At 27.4% G+C, this 22088-nt stretch overlaps 1 protein-coding gene across 3 annotated transcripts in view; it reads left to right on the top strand.

Annotated features, from left to right (window-relative positions):
• The first annotated feature begins 2595 nt into the window (after positions 1 to 2595).
• The window catches only part of LOC105366933 (Dpr-interacting protein gamma), a 29839-nt gene continuing 10346 nt past the window's right edge, over positions 2596 to 22088 (top strand). Inside the window, exons 1-6 of one of the 3 annotated variants that reach the window (XM_011505542.1) lie at positions 2596 to 2908; positions 6232 to 6347; positions 11221 to 11506; positions 15563 to 15721; positions 18246 to 18395; positions 18474 to 18612. In XM_011505542.1, the coding sequence (XP_011503844.1) occupies positions 11248 to 11506; positions 15563 to 15721; positions 18246 to 18395; positions 18474 to 18612 (707 nt within the window). In that variant the 5' untranslated portion in view covers positions 2596 to 2908; positions 6232 to 6347; positions 11221 to 11247. Of the gene's footprint in view, positions 2909 to 3174; positions 3270 to 6231; positions 6348 to 11220; positions 11507 to 15562; positions 15722 to 18245; positions 18396 to 18473; positions 18613 to 22088 lie in introns of those variants that run through there. The other 2 variants (XM_011505540.1, XM_011505541.1) reach the window with 2 other exon arrangements.

Below are 22088 nucleotides of genomic sequence, written 5' to 3'. Positions count from 1 at the left end.
TATTTCTTTTAATCCTAGTTACCCAGTAAATGAAATGGTTTCAAATTTTCTTTAATATTCCAAATCAATATAAAATTTAAATCATTGTTATATAATTTACATGAAAATCAATAACAAATTCAATATCGAATGTGTTTTTTAATTATATAATACCTTTAACAAAATTAATTTAGTCATAAATAATACATCATATATAATTTAGTTCTGTAATTTCACAGAAGTATTTATTTGTCATAACTATGTATGTTTTGCATTACAACTTATTATTATGTAAATGCATTAAAATTTTATCATTTATAAAACAACTTCGAATGATTAATTATATAATTCAATCCTTCAGCTAAATAACGAACAATACCTACTTCCGATTAAAGTTAGTATTGACGATAAGTGCTAGAAACACTACAATTCATATGATTATTTTCCTTTATAATATTTTTGTATAAATTTCTAACATTTTTAAATTTAATTGTTTGTTATTTTTTAAAGAATATTTCTTTAAATAACCTAAGCCTTCTGTTCTATTCTAGTGGTTTATTTTCCCACTAGAATATATTTATCTAGTGGTATTATTTTATTTTGTTACAACAATTGAATAAATCATTTAGCCTTTTTTTTTAATTTTATGTTCTGTCTAGGGAAAATGGTTTTTGTTTTTTTTTTTACATTAATCTGCACAGATATTTCATTATAATTTTTTCTATTTTTATTAATGTCTTGCATAATTGATAATTTTAAATGTCTTAATTGTGTAATTTTTTATCTCGAGATTATGGTTGGTATGATTTTTATTTTTTAAATATTTCTTTAAAAAAGTTAGAACCGTTTATTAAGAAGTTTTTTTTATACAAAGTGAAAGATACTTTGTATATGATAGTTACAAGATATACGGTATTAATTTTATAAAATATTTTCGTTGGTAAAACGTTGGAAAATTATATTTTTATTTAAGTACCCTTATATTCAAGTTTTATTTATACTAGTGCTCAAGATATCCCAAATAAATGAAAGAAGTATTGATATATATGAAATTGGATTATACAAGTAGTTATATACGTTTTTTATTTTTATTCACAATAAATTATTGCTTTTTACGCATAACTGGACGATTACATAAATATTATATATAATAACACACAAATAGAAGAATTTATTTTTTATGAAAAATGCTATATAAACTTACAAAATAAGACCAAAATTCAATTGCAAAATACAACTATAATGTTTACTTAGTATTTTTAAGAATAAACTTACTATTGAAGTTTGTTAAGCATTTGATACATAAAAAGGTTTCTAATTACTGTTAGGCATTTGTATTAAGGATTTAATGTAATCGAATTCTATGGTTTAAGAAAACAAATTGATGTATAAATTAATATGTATTTAATACTTGCTGTAGTCAATCTATTTAAATCATTAAAATGACAATATTGAAAAGAGAATTGACAGATGAATAAATTGATTTCAGTTTTATCAGTTATTCAATTATCAGTTTTTAATTAATCTTTTAAGATTCTTTCTTATGTTAATTAATTTATTAATTTCTGAATTATAAAAATTATATGAAAAAATAATGTAGTATTAACAAGGAATGTTGAGTTATTCAACAAAATAATAATTTTTTTTTAATATGTACATAATTCGAAACTTATAATAAAATTTTGAAATCATTGAATTTATATAATCCTTGAAGTGTACATTATAGGTATGTTTTAATATTTTCATTTGCCATAATTGTTATTCGTTTGTTAAGTGTAATAAAAAAATTTTAAAGTAGTGAGTTTTATAAAACATAAATTGACATAAATTTCATATTTTTTAAACATGAAATTAAATTAAATAATGAATAATTTTATTTGTAAAATTTTACGAATCGAATCATATGAATTTCAGATGAATATCAATATGAATTCGTGTTTCCTTTTTATAATACTATTTATACCGCAAAATACATTTCGATTAATTTTTAAAAGTAATATAATAATTTTTTTTTTAAATTATAATTTATTTTTAATATGGTTAAATCATATTTTATTTCTAATATTATTTTATATTTATTATATGCTTTGTAATATTTCCTACTATTTTTAAAGAAATTGATATATAATTATTATGAAACGTAAAACAATTTATTTTATTTATTAAAAACATTTATATATCTATAATTTCTATAATAAATGTTTTGCATATTGATTCAACATTTTTTAAAAATTAAGTAATATATAAAATATTAATAGATAATTAAAATAGATTCATATAATAAATTAAAACAATTTTTTATATTCTTGTTTTTCAGCTATTAATATTATTTGTTCCTTATATGAATAATATATATATATATATATAAAATCATTTCGATATTTACAGGAAAGCTGAAATATGTGCCTTAATCAATTACAAAATATATTATTTAAGTATATATATATATATTTTTTGTATTCTATATTAAGATTATATCTTTAAAATAGGTATAATATAAACAAGGAATAGATAGCGAATATGCGAAGTTGTACGAAAACGTGAGAGGAAGAGGTAAAGAGTGCGGTGCCCGGGAATCAAGGCACACACAGTTTGCGCAAGCGCAACTTACGTCTTTTTATGCTGAACTCCACGAGGTTGAGAGACAGAGATAGTTAGTTGGTCAGCAGAAAATAGGCATATTGAATGAGAGATAGAGATGTAGATATAGAATATAAGAAAGAGATACTGTGAGAATATAGAGAAAGATAGTCTGTGAAAGGAAATTATATAGACAAAGATAGAAATACGAACGACGGACATTTAACAAGAATTGGGGGAGCGAGAGAGATAGGACAATAGCATCCGTCTGTAGGCGCTGAAGCTGTCCTGGCAAAGCAGTCTGCGTCCCGAGATAGCAGAATCAGGATCAGTTTAGTTTAAACTTACTGTACGTAATTTTTGTCCTACAAAAGTTATGTGTAATATTTTTAAATTATGTTTAAATAATGTGATTACAGTATTATTCAAGACAATATTAAAATTTATAAAAATCTTCGAATATTAATTATTTTGATGTTAAAATACAATGATAGTTCTTAATATATTAAGCAATATATTATATTGTATATAATTATTGTTGAAAGTTTTTAACAATACTGAAAAGTATATTATAATAAAAAATATTATAAATATGCTGCATCTTAAAACAAATAATTCATTACCGAATGTTGTAATAATTATTACGTTACTATCGGTTCAAATATTTATAATTACTGAAACAAAAATCATGCGCACTGCTTTCAACGAAGGTACGTTTAGTTAAATGTATAGTTAAGTAAATATTTATTCGTTAAAGCATTAATTATAATATAATATATTTATATTATATTATATTTATTGTAACTATAATAAAACTAATAATATATACTAATTTTATATTATAATTTTATATTGTTCCAATTATTAATTTTTAATCTTCCTATTATTATTATTATTGTTATTAAAATTATACTTAGATCGTAAATATAAAACCGATAAGGTATAGCAGTAATGTAACAACGTTAGTTGTAGCTAGCACAACAGCAATAAAAAGTGTTTTTTAAACAAATTTATAACTCCAGTATTTAATTTATTAATAAATGTAATTTTATTATGAATAAAAATATATTGTTTAGTTGTTCAATTATTTATTATAGTCAATTTATTATTTTATTTATAATATTATTAGGAAACTTAAATATTGAATCTAAAGAAATATTTCATTATGAAATTTGAATTTAATATTTTATTACAATAACGCTGTAGTACACTTGACTGTGTATTTTAAAACGAATTTGTGTAATTTAAATAAAAGCGCAAGCGCATCACGATGAATATAAATAATTGCTCAAAAGGAAATATGCAACATGTGAATTACTGAGTATATTTGATTTTAAAAATGGAATAATTAAAAAAATTATATATAATGGCATAGTATATATCCTTACATTAAAAATTTTTTTTTTTAATCACAAAAATTTGATAGTAACTATAATATATAATAAAAATTTCAATTTTAAATGATTTTTTCCGAATATAGCTTATTTTTTTCTTTCTATTTTATTGACATCATAATTCTAATTCTTTATCTACATTTTTTATATCACAATTCGTATTTTGTATCCACTTTTGAATATTAGTGATTTAATCTTGGATTTTATAATGTAAGATTAATAAAATGAAAGTTGTAATTACAAATATTTACAAGATAAATAAATATATATATATATATATATATATGTATATAATAAAAGCACGACAAAATAAATATATAGTGTTCCTCAAACATGAAACTAACTTTTCCCAGCTTCGCATTTTTTAAATAATATTTTGTACTAAGTAAGAATTTGAATAATTTAATATAATTATAAATAGTAACATATTAAATATGTTTTAATACATTATGAATAAAATACAGTAAATACATACCTCATCAAAATGCACGATATTCAACGGTTATATGCTTAATATTTTTATTTACTATTAATAAAGTTTATTACATTACAAACACATTAACATATAAAATATCTAAATTTAAATGATGTATTTTCATTATAATAACGCGCAATATACTTATAATGTCGAAGTTGTGTGAATCAAATTTAGCAAACTTTCATTTAAGCTAGATTTAAAAGTCTAAAATTTTTTAAATTACTAATTATTATATCTCATTCTATTTTTTGTGGACATTATATTTTACTTTTCATAAATTATAATAGATTCTCTTGTTTGTATATAATATTCTATAACTTGTGAATAACTTATAAAATTATAAATATATTCTAATATATCTTGTAATATACATCTCCAAATATATTTAATATTTTTGTATTTATATTCTGAAAATAATAAGCTCCAAATAATTAAATCCTTTAAAATAATTATACATTTTTTAAAAATTTTATTGTGTAGTTTAAAAAATTATTAATACTTATATACGGTCATGTATTTTGCTGATGAATGGTGTTTGATTAAAGATTTTATAATAATGAATGATGTTTTACATTTGAGTCAATTCTTACTTCCAATATCGTATCTCAATAAATGATAAGGGTAATGAATAATAGTTACTCTGATGATTTTAAGTATGGATTACGATGGATTGCCCCAAGTAATATGACAATTAATGACGTAGTGATTCCGTATTTTTTGTGTCAAACAATATAATTACCTGTATACAATAACCTAATACCTATCAATTTAATCAATATAAGTACCTAGATGATAAGTATTGTCATGATAAGTAAGCTTTAACTTGAGGTACGTTTAAATGATTGTTTGAAAGATGATTTCGATAATCTTTTTATTAAATTTTTAAATAATGAAGGCAATTAATTACAATTTATTTATTCGATACACTGAATCACAGATAAGTAATATAATATTTAAATTTAATAAATTTTTAAATTCGATAAGTATTTAAATTTTCATTAGAAATTTTCTATATTGCAAAGAGACAAATTGAGCATTTTGTATACAGTTTTATGAAATTTTTTAGTTTGATAACATTTTTATTTTCGTTCTGTGTTCTCACCATAATTGTTTATTTTATAATAAAGTAAACATTAATTATACGTGTTTGTATTACATATGCTTGTTAATTTTATATAAAAAAATAATTATTCTTGCTTTTATAGATGCTTACTTCATAAAACGAAATAGATTAAACATTTTAAAAAAATTGTTTCATTGAAAAGGAATTATTATTATCATTACTTTGTTCATTGTATTTAATAAGTAATTAAAGTGCCTAAGGTAATACCTAATTGATGCATTAAACGAAGGATAAATTTTAGTATTATTATTTATATTTTTGTATGTATTTTTTGCTATCGTGGTATAATGTTTTACAATGCTAGATTAGTTAGATTAAATGAGAACTCTGATATCAAATTGAGCATTACGTGTTATACATAATAAAACATTATAACATCTGTAAATAATTCGGAATTATTAATAAACCTTAGGTACAGGTAATATATACACATTCTTATATATTTTATATTATATAATAAATAATATTCATGTTTCAATACTAAATTAAGGATTAGATGGAAAATATTGACTATTTTAATTTTACATTATACTAATTTTCTGTTTCATTACGTAAAATATTGCGATTCCTTAATTTAATAGTATAAATTTTTATTATTATATTCATTTATTTATATATATATATATATATATATATATATATATGCGTATGTATGTATGTGTGTATGCTTATTTTAGGTTTTCCCATATATTCATTTGGACCAAAATTTATTGCACCAGTTGAAAATCAAACTGCAGCGATTGGACGTGAAGTAACTTTTTCATGTAGTGTTAGTAATATTGGAAAATTCAAGGTATTTCAAATGTTAAAAAATATTTATTTTAAATTTTATTATAAAGTAATATACAATCATTATAATATTTTCAAATAAATATTAAATATAAATATGGTTGATCAATGAATGGTACTAGACTTTAATATAATTTGTTCAATAAATATGTCAACATAAATCAATATGACAATCATTATTTTTTAAATATGTTTTGCTATCTCTATAAAATTTTGTTTATCAATTAATCAATCGATTTCATTTTGTTTAGAAATTATCTCAAAAAAATATTTATTTTCTTACTTACTTAATTTTTATTAGATTAACAAACATAAATATATTTTACTCCCTTAAGATATTTTTTAGAAACAGATCCTAGGAAATTGCTTTTTGATGATCATAAATACATGAAGGTAGGATACATTTAGGTTCACTTTATTTTAGTAATTAGTTGAATTAGTAAATAATATTTATATGCTACCTAATGCATATGTTATTTTTATTATATTTTATTATTCTCTTCTTTCTTAGTCACGTTATTATTTAGTATCCGTTTACACTAGAAATAATCACATACTATGTAGTTTAGATAAAAATATTTGACAGTATATAATATTGTAATAATTGTACATTTTATATCCACACATATTATAAATTATTCATTTTATTTAAGTTTTTTTTATAATTTCATATTAGATAAATTATTTAGAATTTTACTGTTGATGGCCGTCTTATAATAAGTTTGAAAATATATGTTTATAGGCATGTAACTGCAGATGAGAATATGTGAAATTATTATTAATGTACATAGATTTATTCGATGATCACAAACCAATGTAGATATGTCGTACTGTATGCTTCTTTCTTTTTGCTTCTATGTACTTCATCGATAAACTGACACTTTTCTTACATTAACTTTTTTTTTAATCAATTTAATCTAGAATGTGAATTTTTCTCCATTTGTTTGCCTAATTTTGGATGTACGGCCTATTTTCGTATACAGCGCTGGTTTAGGTTGTGCATTTTAGATTATTTTTCTGCTCGATGTTCACTCAAAAAAAAAATTAAAACAAGTATAAATACATATTCTATAAGGTGGATAGTGACGAATGACAAGAAAAACACGTATAGTTATATAACGGAATGTTTTATTCAAAACGTTATCAATAGATGTCTATATTTTTGAGACTGTAGATTTTGGTAGTCTTATATTCTTCTTATAGCCTTCGGTTCTTGGAAAGTTTATATTTGCTTTCGCAGAATTCTCGAATAGCCGGAAACTTATAATTCTCGAATGTTGTACAAGGCTGCTTAACCTTCACGTAGCAACGTCGATGTAATTTCTCGAATCTTCCAAGCCTTTGCTTACGATGAATTCTTGAATAGACGAAAGCTTAGATTCTCAAACATTCTACAAGGCTGCTTAGCCTCCGCGTAGGAACGTCTAAGCTTTGTTTCAAGCTAGTGATAGTTACCGCGCTGATATTTAAGGAAGCGTGCATCAAGGTTCCACGTAGTTATCAGTCAGCAGTCACTCTGTGTCGGTCGTTAACATAAAGCAATCAATCAGTACGTAGTATCGGTAGTCATTCAGTGTGTAGTGTCAGTTATTCCTCACAATCAGTCACTCATCCTAGCCAGTCATTTTTGCCCTAGCCATGCCATTACACAGAATCTACAACAAAGAGAAAAGTCACGCAACACACACTATCTCAGTGCAGCCATTGCAAGGATCGTCGGTTAATTTTCCAGTGCAGCCATTGCAAGGAACGCTTGTTCAATTTTCTAGTGCGTACGGTTAATAACCAGTCAAGGGCTGACTGTCGTTCTAGTAAATACTCGACTACACAAATCATGGTATCTGACCTTTCTAGACTCGAAGGTATATCATCTGTCTTTATTGAGAATAAATACCTCACAAACATTCCCATACTTCCCTTATGAGTATGGTCGACTCTCTCTGCTAACCACCACACAGATATTCCCACACTCCCTTTATGAGTATGGTCGATTCTCTCTTCTAATCACTGCTAACTACCACTACCACATTCCCATGTACACCTTATGAGTATGGTCGACTCTTCTTTCTGACCTTTACAACGTTAACATCTACCACAACAAGATATAGTTCTCTTCAGAGAATATACACAATCCATTGCTGATCCCCATAACATCATCAACGACATCACCAACAACATCAAGGAGCAACTACATCATTGTAATAGAATAATTCACTCTCTCCCACGAGAAGTGAACATAGAACAACAATAATGTAATTGTCAATAAAACAAAATAAACAATGTCCTAAACGAAGTTACACACTGTACATATTTACAGCCCTTCTACGTGTCCTTTTCTAAGCATCGCTAAGGTGAGAGACAAATAAACTGAACTATTGAACTTGGCAGCTCGAGCCAGAAACTAAATTTTCGAACACTAAGATATAAATAATATATATAAGAGATTGTGTAAAATTCCATTATCCCGTGTTCAAAGGACCAAGAGGATGGGATTGGACTAAGGTCACCAATTACTTAGTGGGAGAAAAGTGCTGGCAAGTGGAAGGGATAGTGCATTAATTCGATATTTAACACATTTTTTTACGTGCTGTTTATTGCGTTTTACCTTATAAACTACACAATTTTGATTCTGAGTTAGTGATGAGAATCATTGATATCTTGCAGTTCTGTGGTAAGTAATAGAACGTCGTAAAGTTCTTCTTGTTGGTAAGAATAATATTTGAAAGTTTTTTTTAGAATCATCGTTGTTGCAATTATTGGATAAAGAAATAATTAAATTGTATATTAATCTCTATTGTTGAAACAAATTAAAAATGTTTTCGAAATTTATGAGAAGGTAATTTTAAAAGTTAATATTGACAGGAGAAATTTATAATGTATTTGGTTTCTGTCAAGATACTTGATGGACAATATTTTTCAATCGGATAAAACGAAGTAAAACACCAAATAATGGAAAATTATTGATTATGGAGATCACAGTTTGGGTATTGAGATATGCATATTTTAGATGAAATATTCCATTAAAAATATGCATAACTACTTCTATACTCGTGAAAAATCATATTTTTTATCCTATTCAATAACAACTAAAAATGGTGTTGTTATGTACAAATGTAAATAAAAAAAAATATAATGTTTCAGAAATAACATAATCTTACATCTGAGAAAATCAGAAATTGAATCAGATTATCTTTGAGGGATAATATTAATTGATAATATTAAGAATATTAATGTTATAAAAATTATTCTTGAGACTAAGTATCAGAATTACTAACTTCACAGTGATTCAGTGATATAACTTTATACTTAATTTATACTTTGAAGAATGCTGTGTGTAGTTTGAGTTAGCATTTGTTTGATAGATTATAAAAACATAAGTATTTGCTAATTTTTCAGAGTAATTAGTTAGTGATCAAGTAGTAAAGGGTATATTTTTCAATTTTAGTGGTATTTAAATGTTTTCTTCGTTTAAAACAAATTATTACTTAGCAATGTTATTGAAATAATTACGTGTGGAATATACTCAATTATTAAGAATAATATTTAAGATATAACAAATTAATTAATTATATTAGCTTTCACAGAAGCAAACATGATAATTTTTGCATTATGCTATTATAATAATTAATACTTAATGATATTGTTACAGATTGCAGCAATTTTCCGTGGTAAACAAAGTGGGAGAGGTAAAGACACCTGCTTAGGTCGAAACATTGCGCGCCGAGTCATAAACACGATGCTACGAAATCGGGAAACTTCACTACTCAAATAGTCCAAATTGCATTAAAATTCCGAATAACAAGGGCCGACGAACTCTCCAAGGCTAGATTCTAGTGACTTCACTCTAACAATCAGCATGACAAGAGTGATCCAGAATTCACCGGAATCGCAAGCCTGTACTAGGATATTTAAGGTGACGCGCTTGACGCTCTCGTCCTCTTACTAGTTCAATCAAGCACTCACCAAGATCAGATCGCCGTCCTACAGATCAGCTCAGCATAAGCCAAGCTAGACTCGGCTACCCAACACTGCACTGATCGACTCCAGCCCACCGGAACCCAAGCTCACGGCCTACCAATGCTACTACACGGATCGAACTCAACACACGTAAGCCACGCTATTACACACGTTCTTACTACCATCAATACACTGAGATCGACTCCACACACGTAAGCTACGCTATTACACACGTTCTTATGAATCACTAATACATGGCTCTCATCAACTAAGTAAGCAGCAATACTAAAAAGTGGTATACGGCACGAGGAATACTCCCACACGTCACGCAGAACGTGACACGGATATCATCCCTTCACTAGTCCGCTACAGCGTGCATCTCGCTAGCGGCAACGGCATCATCACTGCCCCTCATCAGTGACGTCACACAGACACCCCCCTCCCTCACAGGCCGCTACAGCTCTTTTGGCAGAGGCAAAGGCGGCACCATCGTTGCCCCTTACAGTGCGAATCTCCCACTACCACTGCGAGTTCATAACTACGAGTAGGGGAATCAAACACCAAGATACCAAGAATACATTTACAGGATTCTTGTCGCTCATATTAATTGAAGAAACTCTCATCTATTCATTGTATCATACATTCAATTCTATATCAATAGACCACTGACTATTTATTATATTATTATATTCAATAAAGGGAAAAACACTACATTCAAAGGCAGTGTTGAATTATTGCATTGTCCCTTCCACTTGCCAGCAAGCCTCCACCCACCATCTCAGGGAGGCTTTTAGTCTGATCCCAGACAGATATTATATGAAATTAAAAATGTATTAATATATCTTATAAATAATAATTTTGTAATAATATTTGTATAAATACTTTTTAAATAAATACAAGTAATATTTTTATATATTTAGGTGGGATGGTTAAGAGCTTCAGATAAAATGATTATTTCACTGCATACAAAAACAGTTATCCAGAATGATCGTATAGCTATAAAATATGAACCGATATTTATACCAAAAAAAAAATTAGTATCAAATAATTATAGTGTAAACGAAGATAGTCAAAAATCTAATGATGTAGTAAATGGCACATGGCGACTTATTATTCGTCAACTTAAAGAAACAGATAGAGGGTGCTATATGTGTCAAATTAATACTAGTCCAATGATATCACAACTTGGATGTTTAGATATACTTGGTAATATTCTTAAAATTAGCAACACTTAATTGTACTCTCATACAAAGGAATTATATTTTTCTTTAATATTAGACGTCTCTAACGTTCTAACGCACTAATATATTTAAACGCTTAAATAATCTTTATTATTAAAAATAGATTTTGTATAGTAGACATAATACAATAGTAATTTTATTTTAATATTTATTATACAATAAGGAGAAAACAAAATTTTGAACTAGTATAAAACATGATGCTCATGTTGTTTTATCGTGTTAACAAACTTATGAAAAAATTATTATATTTCATCATATTTACTCCTAATATAATATCAGTTATTTATTAATCGTAAAATTTTACTTATGTATACGGTATTATAAAATTAAATATTTAAAAAAATGAAACATCCAATTTCTATTTTTCATTTAAAATGACGATATATTTAAAAAATCAATAAATTTTGGTTTTTCGAAAATTTTAATATTATTAATAGAACAAATGCAGTTATATTTTGTATTAAGAAGCATTTAATTAATATAAAACACTATTAAGTTAAATATTTAATGCTCTATAATTATTATAAAAATTTAAAGAATTAAAAAATTAAAAGATTACTGACTTTTTTATTACAATTGATATATTATTCTAATATTGTATAATCTAACTAAAATTATATAATTATATAATGTATTAATTAAATACATGAATAACATACTTCAATGAATTATATGTATTATCACATTCAATTCAAAAAGATATTTTAATTTTATGTTGTTTCGCAATAAACTATGTACTTATTGTAGAAAGAATTGCGTAAGTAAACAAATGTTTTCCAATGTGCAAAACGTATATAAATGCAAGCCTAAAATAATGTAGTACAAATCTACAAAATGTGACATTTAGTTTTGACAATCTATCTTTATCTACTTAGAAATTTACTGCTGTAACTACCATTGTCTTATTTCTGTTTTTATGCTTCTATTATCTATTCTTAATACTACAATATTTTATATTTTTTGAATATTGTATCTATTACTATTTCGTATGAGGAACGTTTCATAATTCGTACCAAATTAAAAACATAAATAGAATGAAGAAAATCATGAGAAAGAATAAAAACTTGTAAAATCATGTAATTGACTAGTGAGCTAAATTACATTTTTATTTTATTGTTTAAATAACTAGTAGTCTAATAAATTGTGGTGTTATCAACATAATTGGGAAGGTGTATATCAGTCTTGTTTTACAAAAAATGGACGCTAAAATTTACTAGACGAACGATCGGTCGCTGTACACTCGAGACGGTCAATACATCTGGAAAAACTCCAGTGAATATTTTGCTTATTTACTCTTACTTATCTAAAAACGTGCTCATACTTTTTCGGTGTAGTAAAACTTTATGTGTTTACTGCCAAGAAGACGTAGACTCTGACCGAGTGTCGGAAATAAGTAAACTATCTGGTACTAACATTTCCTGAAACCCTGCACGTGCGATAACAAGCAACAGGCTTACATGCGCACTCGGCTTTTTGGGACAATGTTTGCATTGTTCCTAATTGCATCGCATCTAGTCGATCGCATCGGAAAATCGACCACGCCCAAGAGGACCCTTCATCTAGCCAAGTCCCAGAGAAGAGAAAGGCTACCAAGTAAAGTTGACCAATAGTTAAGGCTCCCCACTTCCGGCACTTTCCCGATTAGCATATTCGGGCCTGAGCCCGGAAGGAAGTGGAAATAAAGGCGTGCATAATCCATCATGCTGCCCAAGGTTACCTCTGATTGGATAATCGAAAGAAGAAGGGGTCCCAAGTGGAACTGGGTCAGTGAACTATTTAAGAAGGACAATGTAATGTACCACCCACTTATTTTTCTTACTCTTCTTCTGATTCAAAGGACAAATCACGATTTACTCTCACGGAGGAGGACCAGAAAGACAAGTCATTCAGCTCAGTCTAGTAAAAGTTCTTTCTACGATTGTGAATTAGTATATAGTTATCATTGATCTCATTAAGATTAGATTTCATAGGACCAGACCGCTTGTAATCTCACTTGGAGACAAGGAAGGAACTTAAGAGCTACAATTATTAAAAGGGAACTTCACATCAAGCCAACGAAGAGAGATTGAAAATATCACGTTACACTGCAAGTAAGTCCTTACCGCTAGTACTGATTCTAGATCTCTCGGGTTTACTCTGAAAACGGACGGCTGAATGTCCGATTAGTGAAGCTTCCCCGGCATACTCTAAAAAACACGACCAGCTATAGACGCCACACAGTGGCTTTTCATTTCATTCAACGCACAGCTATTCGCACCACACTGTAAGAGCACATCGTCAACAACGATCAGTGTTAACGCCACAAGTGGCGCACAGCTCTGCATAACCTCTAATTTAGGTTCTTACACGACCCATTATTTAGAGACAATTGCACACGTGTTGAGTTGAAACACGATAAGATTGTAGTGTTCGATCAGAGCACTACAACAACCATAACCTCAAAAGTGATAATATTTTCTCCAATAAAAAGGATATATCTCAACGCTACAAGATTATTAAGAAATATAAAGGTCATTTGTAATTTCACCATGGTTAATGATTCCAACTTGGAAATAAAGTGAAATAAATGAAATAAACAGCAATAATAAAGATATGTGTTAATTATTGAATCTGTGCAGTAACCCTTTACTTGCCCAGCATTTCCCACACAACATCTAGTGGTTTTTTGTTCTAAGTTGATTTTGCACGTTTGGCTAACGAGTCAGATTTGTGAAATTATTTTTTGAACAAACATAATGTGTAATATTATACAAGAAAGAAAGAAAAACTTGAGTAAAAGTGAAAATGTACGATAGAAAAATAGTACAATAAAGTAAAGAAGTACAAAAGAGAATATAACCAAAACAAAAAAAAATTATTGCCGAATATGAAAAAGAAATATAGTTGAGATGAGGAATCAATATAAAAAAGACATACTAGTGAATTAAATACTTATTTTCTTATGTATTTTATATATATATATATATATATATATATATATATATATATATATATATATATATATATATATATATATATATATATAAATAAGATTTTACTAGGTAAAATATCTTCTTTTTCTTTAAGTTCTAGTCTTATTTTTAGTTACAACACAAATGCAATATGAATAAACTGCTTAGATACGATTTTCAACTTTTTAAAATTCTTGTTCCCTTCGTAAATAATTTCACAAACATTCGCTAAATAATTAAATTAATGAAATTGGTATCTTTACATCTATTGTATATTAGCTTTTCATTAGGTATTTAAATTTGTATAGAAATTTATTAATTTTTGAATATCTATTCTTCTTTTTAATATAGTAAATACTTGTAATATAGTAAAACCATTTAATATAGTAAAACCATTTAATATAGTAAAACCATGTAATATAGTAAAATTTATAAATTTATAAATAATATAAATTTACTTTTATATTTCGAATGAAATCAATAATATTTTTATTGAATTAAGATTAGGAATTAGTTAGAACTGTTTTTTTTTAGAAAAAATAAAAAAATTGTTACTTATGTACAACGTTATTTTACAGAATTATAAAAAATAAATATTTTGGAAACTTATTCTTAATTGTAAATAATTTAATAGAAATTATAACTTGATTATCTATGATACTTCCTATAAATACTTTTATACTAATACTTTATTAATTATTTTTTTTTTTACTTATAGTATTTATGTTATATTTTATTTATTGTTTATTGATTATTTGAATAATCATGAATTGCTTATTTTATTTATTATTTATTGCCAAGTTGATTTATTATTTATTAATTACGATTAATTATTATTATTTATTAATTGTGTAATAATTTTTTTTTATATTAATTATTTATTTATTATTTATTAATTGTGTAATTTCACTTTTATGCATTCCAATCTTAATATGAAATTTAAATTCTTAATAAATTTTAATATATCTATGGAACTATTTTCATGCTCATCGAATAAAAATTTATAAATATAGCTTATATGATTTATTTATAAATAATTCTTGATTTTTACTTTATTATAATTGTTGCAGTTTCACCAGACATTTTGAATAATGAAACTAGTACCGATATATCAGTTGTCGAAGGAGAAAATGCTACATTAGTCTGTAAAGCTATCGGAAGACCATCACCCAGAATTTTTTGGAAACGTGAAGATGGGCATCCTATTCTTCTACGAACAATTCTTCTTAGTACGTACTTTTATAAATTTAGACTTTGTATATAATTACAAAGTGTGCGAATCAATTACACATTAAAATTTTAAAAGGGAGTTTAAAAGATATGCCAAATGTCGTAGACAACTCAAAGAATTGATATCTTTTCAATAGAAACTTAAGATAAATTTAAACAATAATTGAAAATGTTGGCTGGATCAGATTTGATTTTGTGTGCCTTATTGCAGTCAGTGTTCAATACTGATCTGATTTAATATATACGAAATAAATAATTTTGGTGCAAAAGCGAAATTTTAATTTTAAATGAGAAATTACTGATATTGTTAGAGTTTATGTAGTTTAAAATTTGATTATTCATTAATAATTTGATATAATTGTTTAGGTATTGTAAAGATATTTGCGAATATTTAATGTAACTAAATTTTGAAAAGAAATTGCCAACAGTCTTGAAAAAGAAGTTTTCCATTGTAATCGAATATTACTTAGTGTTCGGAATTCCAATCATCCGGAGGTCGAGAGACCAAGATGATTTGATTAGACCATACCCACCATTTTACCAGTGGCAAGTGGGAATGAATGAGAGGGTAATGCTTCGATTCAACGCAATTGGTTTTCGTAATGCCATTCACCATTGGTAGTGAGAATTGTTTCAATCTTACCGCTCCTTATCGGTAGTTGCTTAGAGAAAAAATGTAGGGCCTCGTCCAGATATGAAAGGGAAGACTAGTCTTGCTGGTGGGGAATGGCAAAGTAGTCGCACCCCATCCGGAGTATGAATTGCACAGATTCTTCTCGTAGGAGGCATGGCGAAAGAGCAGCACCTCGTCTGGATATGAAAGGGCGGACAGTAGTTAGCACGATTCTTCTTAACTCAGTCAACAAATTGCACACCTTCGACTCGTGTACATGCTTTCACTGTTTGGTTTCTCCTTCGATTAAGTTTACAGAAATTCATTGTCTTACCTATTTCTGTGATGAGTGCGTTGGTGGTGCGCTTCTTATTTAATTCCGTCTTGTAATGCAATCAGCACTCTTGACTGATTTAATATGGCGTCGCATTTAATAATTGTGGCGTGCGTCCTTGAAATGTGCGCACTGAAGTTTACTTAGCTGGCAACAATGTATAGGTGTTGCTATGCCGAAAGTCTTGCATGACATCAGAAACTAAAGCTTTAGAACTTTCGAGAACTCCAGGAAAACAAGGGTCTACAAATTTTGTAGAATTCAAACGATATTGTTATGCGGAAACTAGATAAACATTGCAGGGCGTTCTCAAGGAAAGGCTTTAAAATCATCGAGAAATTTCGGAGTCAATGTTTACGATCTTGCGAGCTAGAACGATTATATATTTCGAAGAATTAATTTTCTTGGGAAATGCTCAAATTTTGAACAGATTTGAAACAGAAAAAATATGAAAATAAAATAGTTAATAGCTAAATCTATAATTAATAATTATTAATTTAATTTTTCTCGATTGATTTGTATTTCGAAAATTTTACAGACTTCAATGTAAATATTATCATGTATCTACTTTATTTTAACTAAAATTTTATAATAATAATATTAAAAACTTCCATACATAAATTAATTTAAATAGATTATATTTAAAAGCAAGCTGAAATATCACTAATGAATTAATAAAATTGTAAAGTCAGACGAATTAAATAATGTGTTAATTAAGTATAACTACATAAATAACAAAAATCTCTTTCATAAGAAGAGAATACTTATAAACTAATATGTTAACTAATACATTAACTAACATCATTCTATTATAATTCAAGGCACTGAATAAAATATACATATGTAAGCAATAATATAAGAAATTTGCTGAACATATATAAAAAACATTTGAATCGTATACTGTACTTTCTATAAAAGGTGACTTTGTAATATAAACTTACGAAATATCGTAAATAAAAAATTAAAAAATAAAATTAATATTGCAGTATTAAATAATTTAATTTTTAATGTTGTGTTTGTATGGTTTTGGTAATCATTTTTCAAGAACATTTTTTAAGATAAATCATGAATATTATGATGCCTACCCTTAACATTTTTGTTAAGATAATTGTGAAGTCTACATTGGCTTATCAATGATTTAATACTACAAATGCGTTTAGTATATATTGTGTGTATCATCTAACAAATTTTTTTTATATTAAGAATACAGTTTTGCTTTTTGTTCTATGAAAATTTCAAATAAATTGTTACTTAAAAATGAGTATAAATTTTCCGTGTGAGTTTTATTTATTAATAAACAAATATTTGCAAAATTTCTATAATTTCATTTTATTTCTAAACTAAATATTAGAATACAAATCAATATTGAAAAAATTTCAAAATGTTTACTCTTTTTTATTCAATATTTATGTAAACTTTGTAGTTTCTATTTTAATATTGTTAATTATTATATTATTGATTTTTTTTGCGTTTAGGTTAATTGTTATCATTATGTATATATTATTTTAAAAATTCTTCATTTCATATTCTTAAATTTCATGTAAAAGTTATAGTTAAGATTATATAAAATTTTCAGATGGCATCAATTTTATTCCTGTACCTATATTTAATAGTTCGAATTTAGAACTTTATCGTATTGATAGAAAGCAAATGGGTACTTATTTATGTATTGCTAGTAATGATGTCCATCCCGCAGTAAGTAAAAGAGTTACTTTATCGGTGAACTGTAAGTTTATAATATTTTTATTAATGTTTAGATAATTTATTAATGTTAATTTTAATGTTTAACATAAACAAATTCTAGTCTTACCAAATATACAGGCCTTAAATCAATTACTCGGTGCACCACTTGGAACTGATGTTATACTTGAATGCAACGTTGAAGCTTATCCAAATACAGTGAATTACTGGTTTAAAAATCCTAATGGAATGTTACTTGATGGGTCTGTCATAATATATCATATTTTCTTATTTGCTTTATAGTAAATATATAACCAATTTTGGAATTTTATTGTTGAAAATAAAATGTTTTTAGAATCTTTTAAGATATAGATACAATAAACATTTTTTTAAATTATATATAAATTATTTTGATTTTTAATGTCTATTTCACATGAAAAACAGTGAACGATATGCTGCAATATAGGGTATAGTTTACTTTATATATAAGTCAGTAAACTTTTGTTTATTCTTAAGTCTCTTTTTGATAATTTTTTTCAATTTTACCAACTATGCTTTAATTTATTCTTTTTCCCTTAGATTAGTAGTATATAATAGCATATACATTATAGTACAAACATATATCACACAATATTCTATTTATACAGAAAATTACTATTATATATGTTATTATATCTATTGTAATTATTATTTTTTTTGTTTCACTAAAAATATAATAAAAATTTAATAAAAATCTTATTTTATATTAAATATTTAAATAACGTATACTATAATGATTTAGTTGATTACTTAGTGTTATAATAAATATATATATATAATTATAATATAATTGTTTATATGTAAATATTAAATTAAATTTCATATAGGTGATTGATATTATAATCATACTTTATAAAATATTATTTATATAATGTAATATATCAATGTATCAATTACGGACGTATGTTTTATAGTTTATTTTATTATTTTTTTCTATTATAAAATATATTTAGAAAATAATATTAAAATATTTAAAAAACATATTTAATAAAAACATGAACATATAAAATGTAAGCAAATACAAATATAAAGTCTACTTTATTTTTGTATTTTTATCATATAATTTATATATTAATTTATAATGAAATCTAATGAAATTATAATGAAAAGTAATCTTCACTATTGTTCGGGATTGAAGCAGTTTAAGCAGGATTTAAAATTGGGAAAAGTACAAGCTCCCGGACGCTTATATTGTAAACACGATTCAGCGAATCCGGGAATTTTTCTATGCTTTAAATTCAAATATACGACAATATTTCCGCTTAGCAACAGGCATCGGCGCTGTTGCCGGCGTCGCAAGCTGTTACGCGAATATTTAAGAGCAGCGCGCCACGCACCGTACCACTGTTCTATCAATATTCACTCAGTCGCTATGCACCTGGCTCACGGTGTTTTTTACTATCAACTCAGTTATGGCTCACTGTATTTCTACACCACGCTCAGTCTCTGTTGTTTTTAATTAGTGAATTTCACATACATATTGTATCAGTTATTACTTGAAACTTAAACGCATATAATACTGTTGGTCTAAAAAAACATACGTACATTATCATTGGAATCTGACACAACAGGACTGCAATTTAACAGTGAAGCCATTGCAATTGTAATCAATAAGGTGCGTCATCCACGCATCTACTGTAGGTAGCTCAATAGGCATATCCCTATATTATTTATACACGCTGGTTATTCATGCTCGAATTACGTCACGTATTAAGCATTCAAAAGAGACGCACCACATCACGCACCTATCAGACCGAAGGCCTTTCGTTCATCCAGCTTAGTCGATATATGGTGCAGCCACACACGCCCTAAAGTCCACCAGGCCGAAGGACATTCGTTAATCCAGCTTAGTCGACACATGGTGAACTACCACGCGCCCTCAGGAATATCCTTCCGTACTTAAAGAATTCTCATATATCGTCATTGCGTGTGACTTGCGCACGATTTAGGTAACAAACACCGCAGAGAACTCCCTTTACGTATTCGTGCTATTTCTACGAAGCCTTATTGATTACTATCACTAACCTCAATTCTGAATATACACAGTAATCTTCATAGCATCAACGGCAATTAAGGACACAAGGAAACACCCTCACCACTGTAATATTATTATAATTCGTAACAAAATAAACAATGATATGTATTTATGGTCGATCAATCGATATACTGTTGTCTGGCCTTGACAATGAACTTGACTTGTTGCATGAATTGTGTCGACTGTTTCAGAGAATGCACGATGACGAAGGGTTACTTCGAGAGAGCGTGCTCTATCACCTGTCGACTCTTGTGGGCCTGTACGGTGTTGAAGCATTAGTTCGACCGAGAGAATCTGAAATTGCCCGATTTATTCGTGTGCGAGGTGTGACTAGCTTATGTATTAATATAAAAATGTACTTTGTAAACTGCTGACAAGGTGTGTTGATTTACTGCGTAGCTGATGTGCTCTTTGATTACTATTCCATTGGCTTCACTGTAATAACTACTAAATCTGCCGATTTTCTTTTATTAATGCACACGTGCATTATTAACTAGACTGCCGAATATATGACCACGTGTCGTCTTTACAGTATGCTAAAAACACTGAACGGCAATTACACTTAAGTGAGCGCGAAGTAAGATTACAATAAGTGTATGAGCGCACGAACCGAAGGTTTGATCGTTCTGTGGCGGCTCTGCTAATACCGACCGTTCCATGGCGGTCCTGTTGCGGGCAGATCGAGACCCGTGTGTCATGGCTTCTACTGGTAGATGGTTAGATAGGTTCACTATGGTCGGTCACTGCGATCGGGTCACGGCAAGATGTTAGCCGCAAGCGCAGTTGAGCGAACGTGGTTAGCAAGAGGCCGGTTAGTAGGGGGACCGGTCAGCAAGAGGGCGAGGCGCGCCGCGTGCTTGCTTTATATAACCACGAGGCGTAGAAAGAAAAATCTAAAACTTTCGAGAATTCGACGAAAGAAAAAGTAATACCCATAGAAAACTTCCTTTGTGTCATCTTATAGTATATTATATTTCAGATCGTAAAACTTGCTCGGACTTGTCAAGTTTTGTTTATAAACATTCGCCGGAGCGCGTGTGCCGTTCCGGGCGCGCGTGTCGTGCGCCGTACAGCGCGTATGACCCACTTTGTCTAAAATTCGTAGGCACTGCGTCAATCTCGAACATTGGTATATAAATTATTAAATATAGAACAATAAATCATAAAAATTTATTACGCCTATACTGTAAAATAAACCTAACGAGGAAATATATTACTCAATAAAGTAAAATAGAAAAAAATGATATAGTTTTATTAATAATAATACATTTTAACAAAATGCAATAATTATACAAACTATCTTTTTAATTACATTCGTGGAAACTGCGTCAATCTCGAACAATTCTAAACATTTGGTTCTTTAAACTGGATTAGTGGAATTAATTTTAAACATATTGACAATAAATATTTCATATCAATCGTGTATCTCAAAATATATTATTGTGAGTATTTTAAGCGATTAAAAATATTTCTTATTGTTCGATTGTTTATTTAATTTGATGTCCGCCTTAGCGGATGGTTGAATAACGACTAATTGGAAGGGCTTTAGATATATATATATAGTGTGTACATACTTCCTTTAAAATGGTTTATTATGGTTTATTGATAATTATAATATTGATGAGTTTACTTCTTATATGAGCGTGTCTCGACGTTATGTTCTAT

This window comes from Ceratosolen solmsi, unplaced genomic scaffold (assembly GCF_000503995.2).
Source record: "Ceratosolen solmsi marchali unplaced genomic scaffold, CerSol_1.0 scaffold65, whole genome shotgun sequence".
In the NCBI taxonomy this organism is placed as follows: Eukaryota; Metazoa; Arthropoda; class Insecta; order Hymenoptera; family Agaonidae; genus Ceratosolen; species Ceratosolen solmsi.
This window is presented reverse-complemented; position numbering and strand designations above follow the sequence as displayed.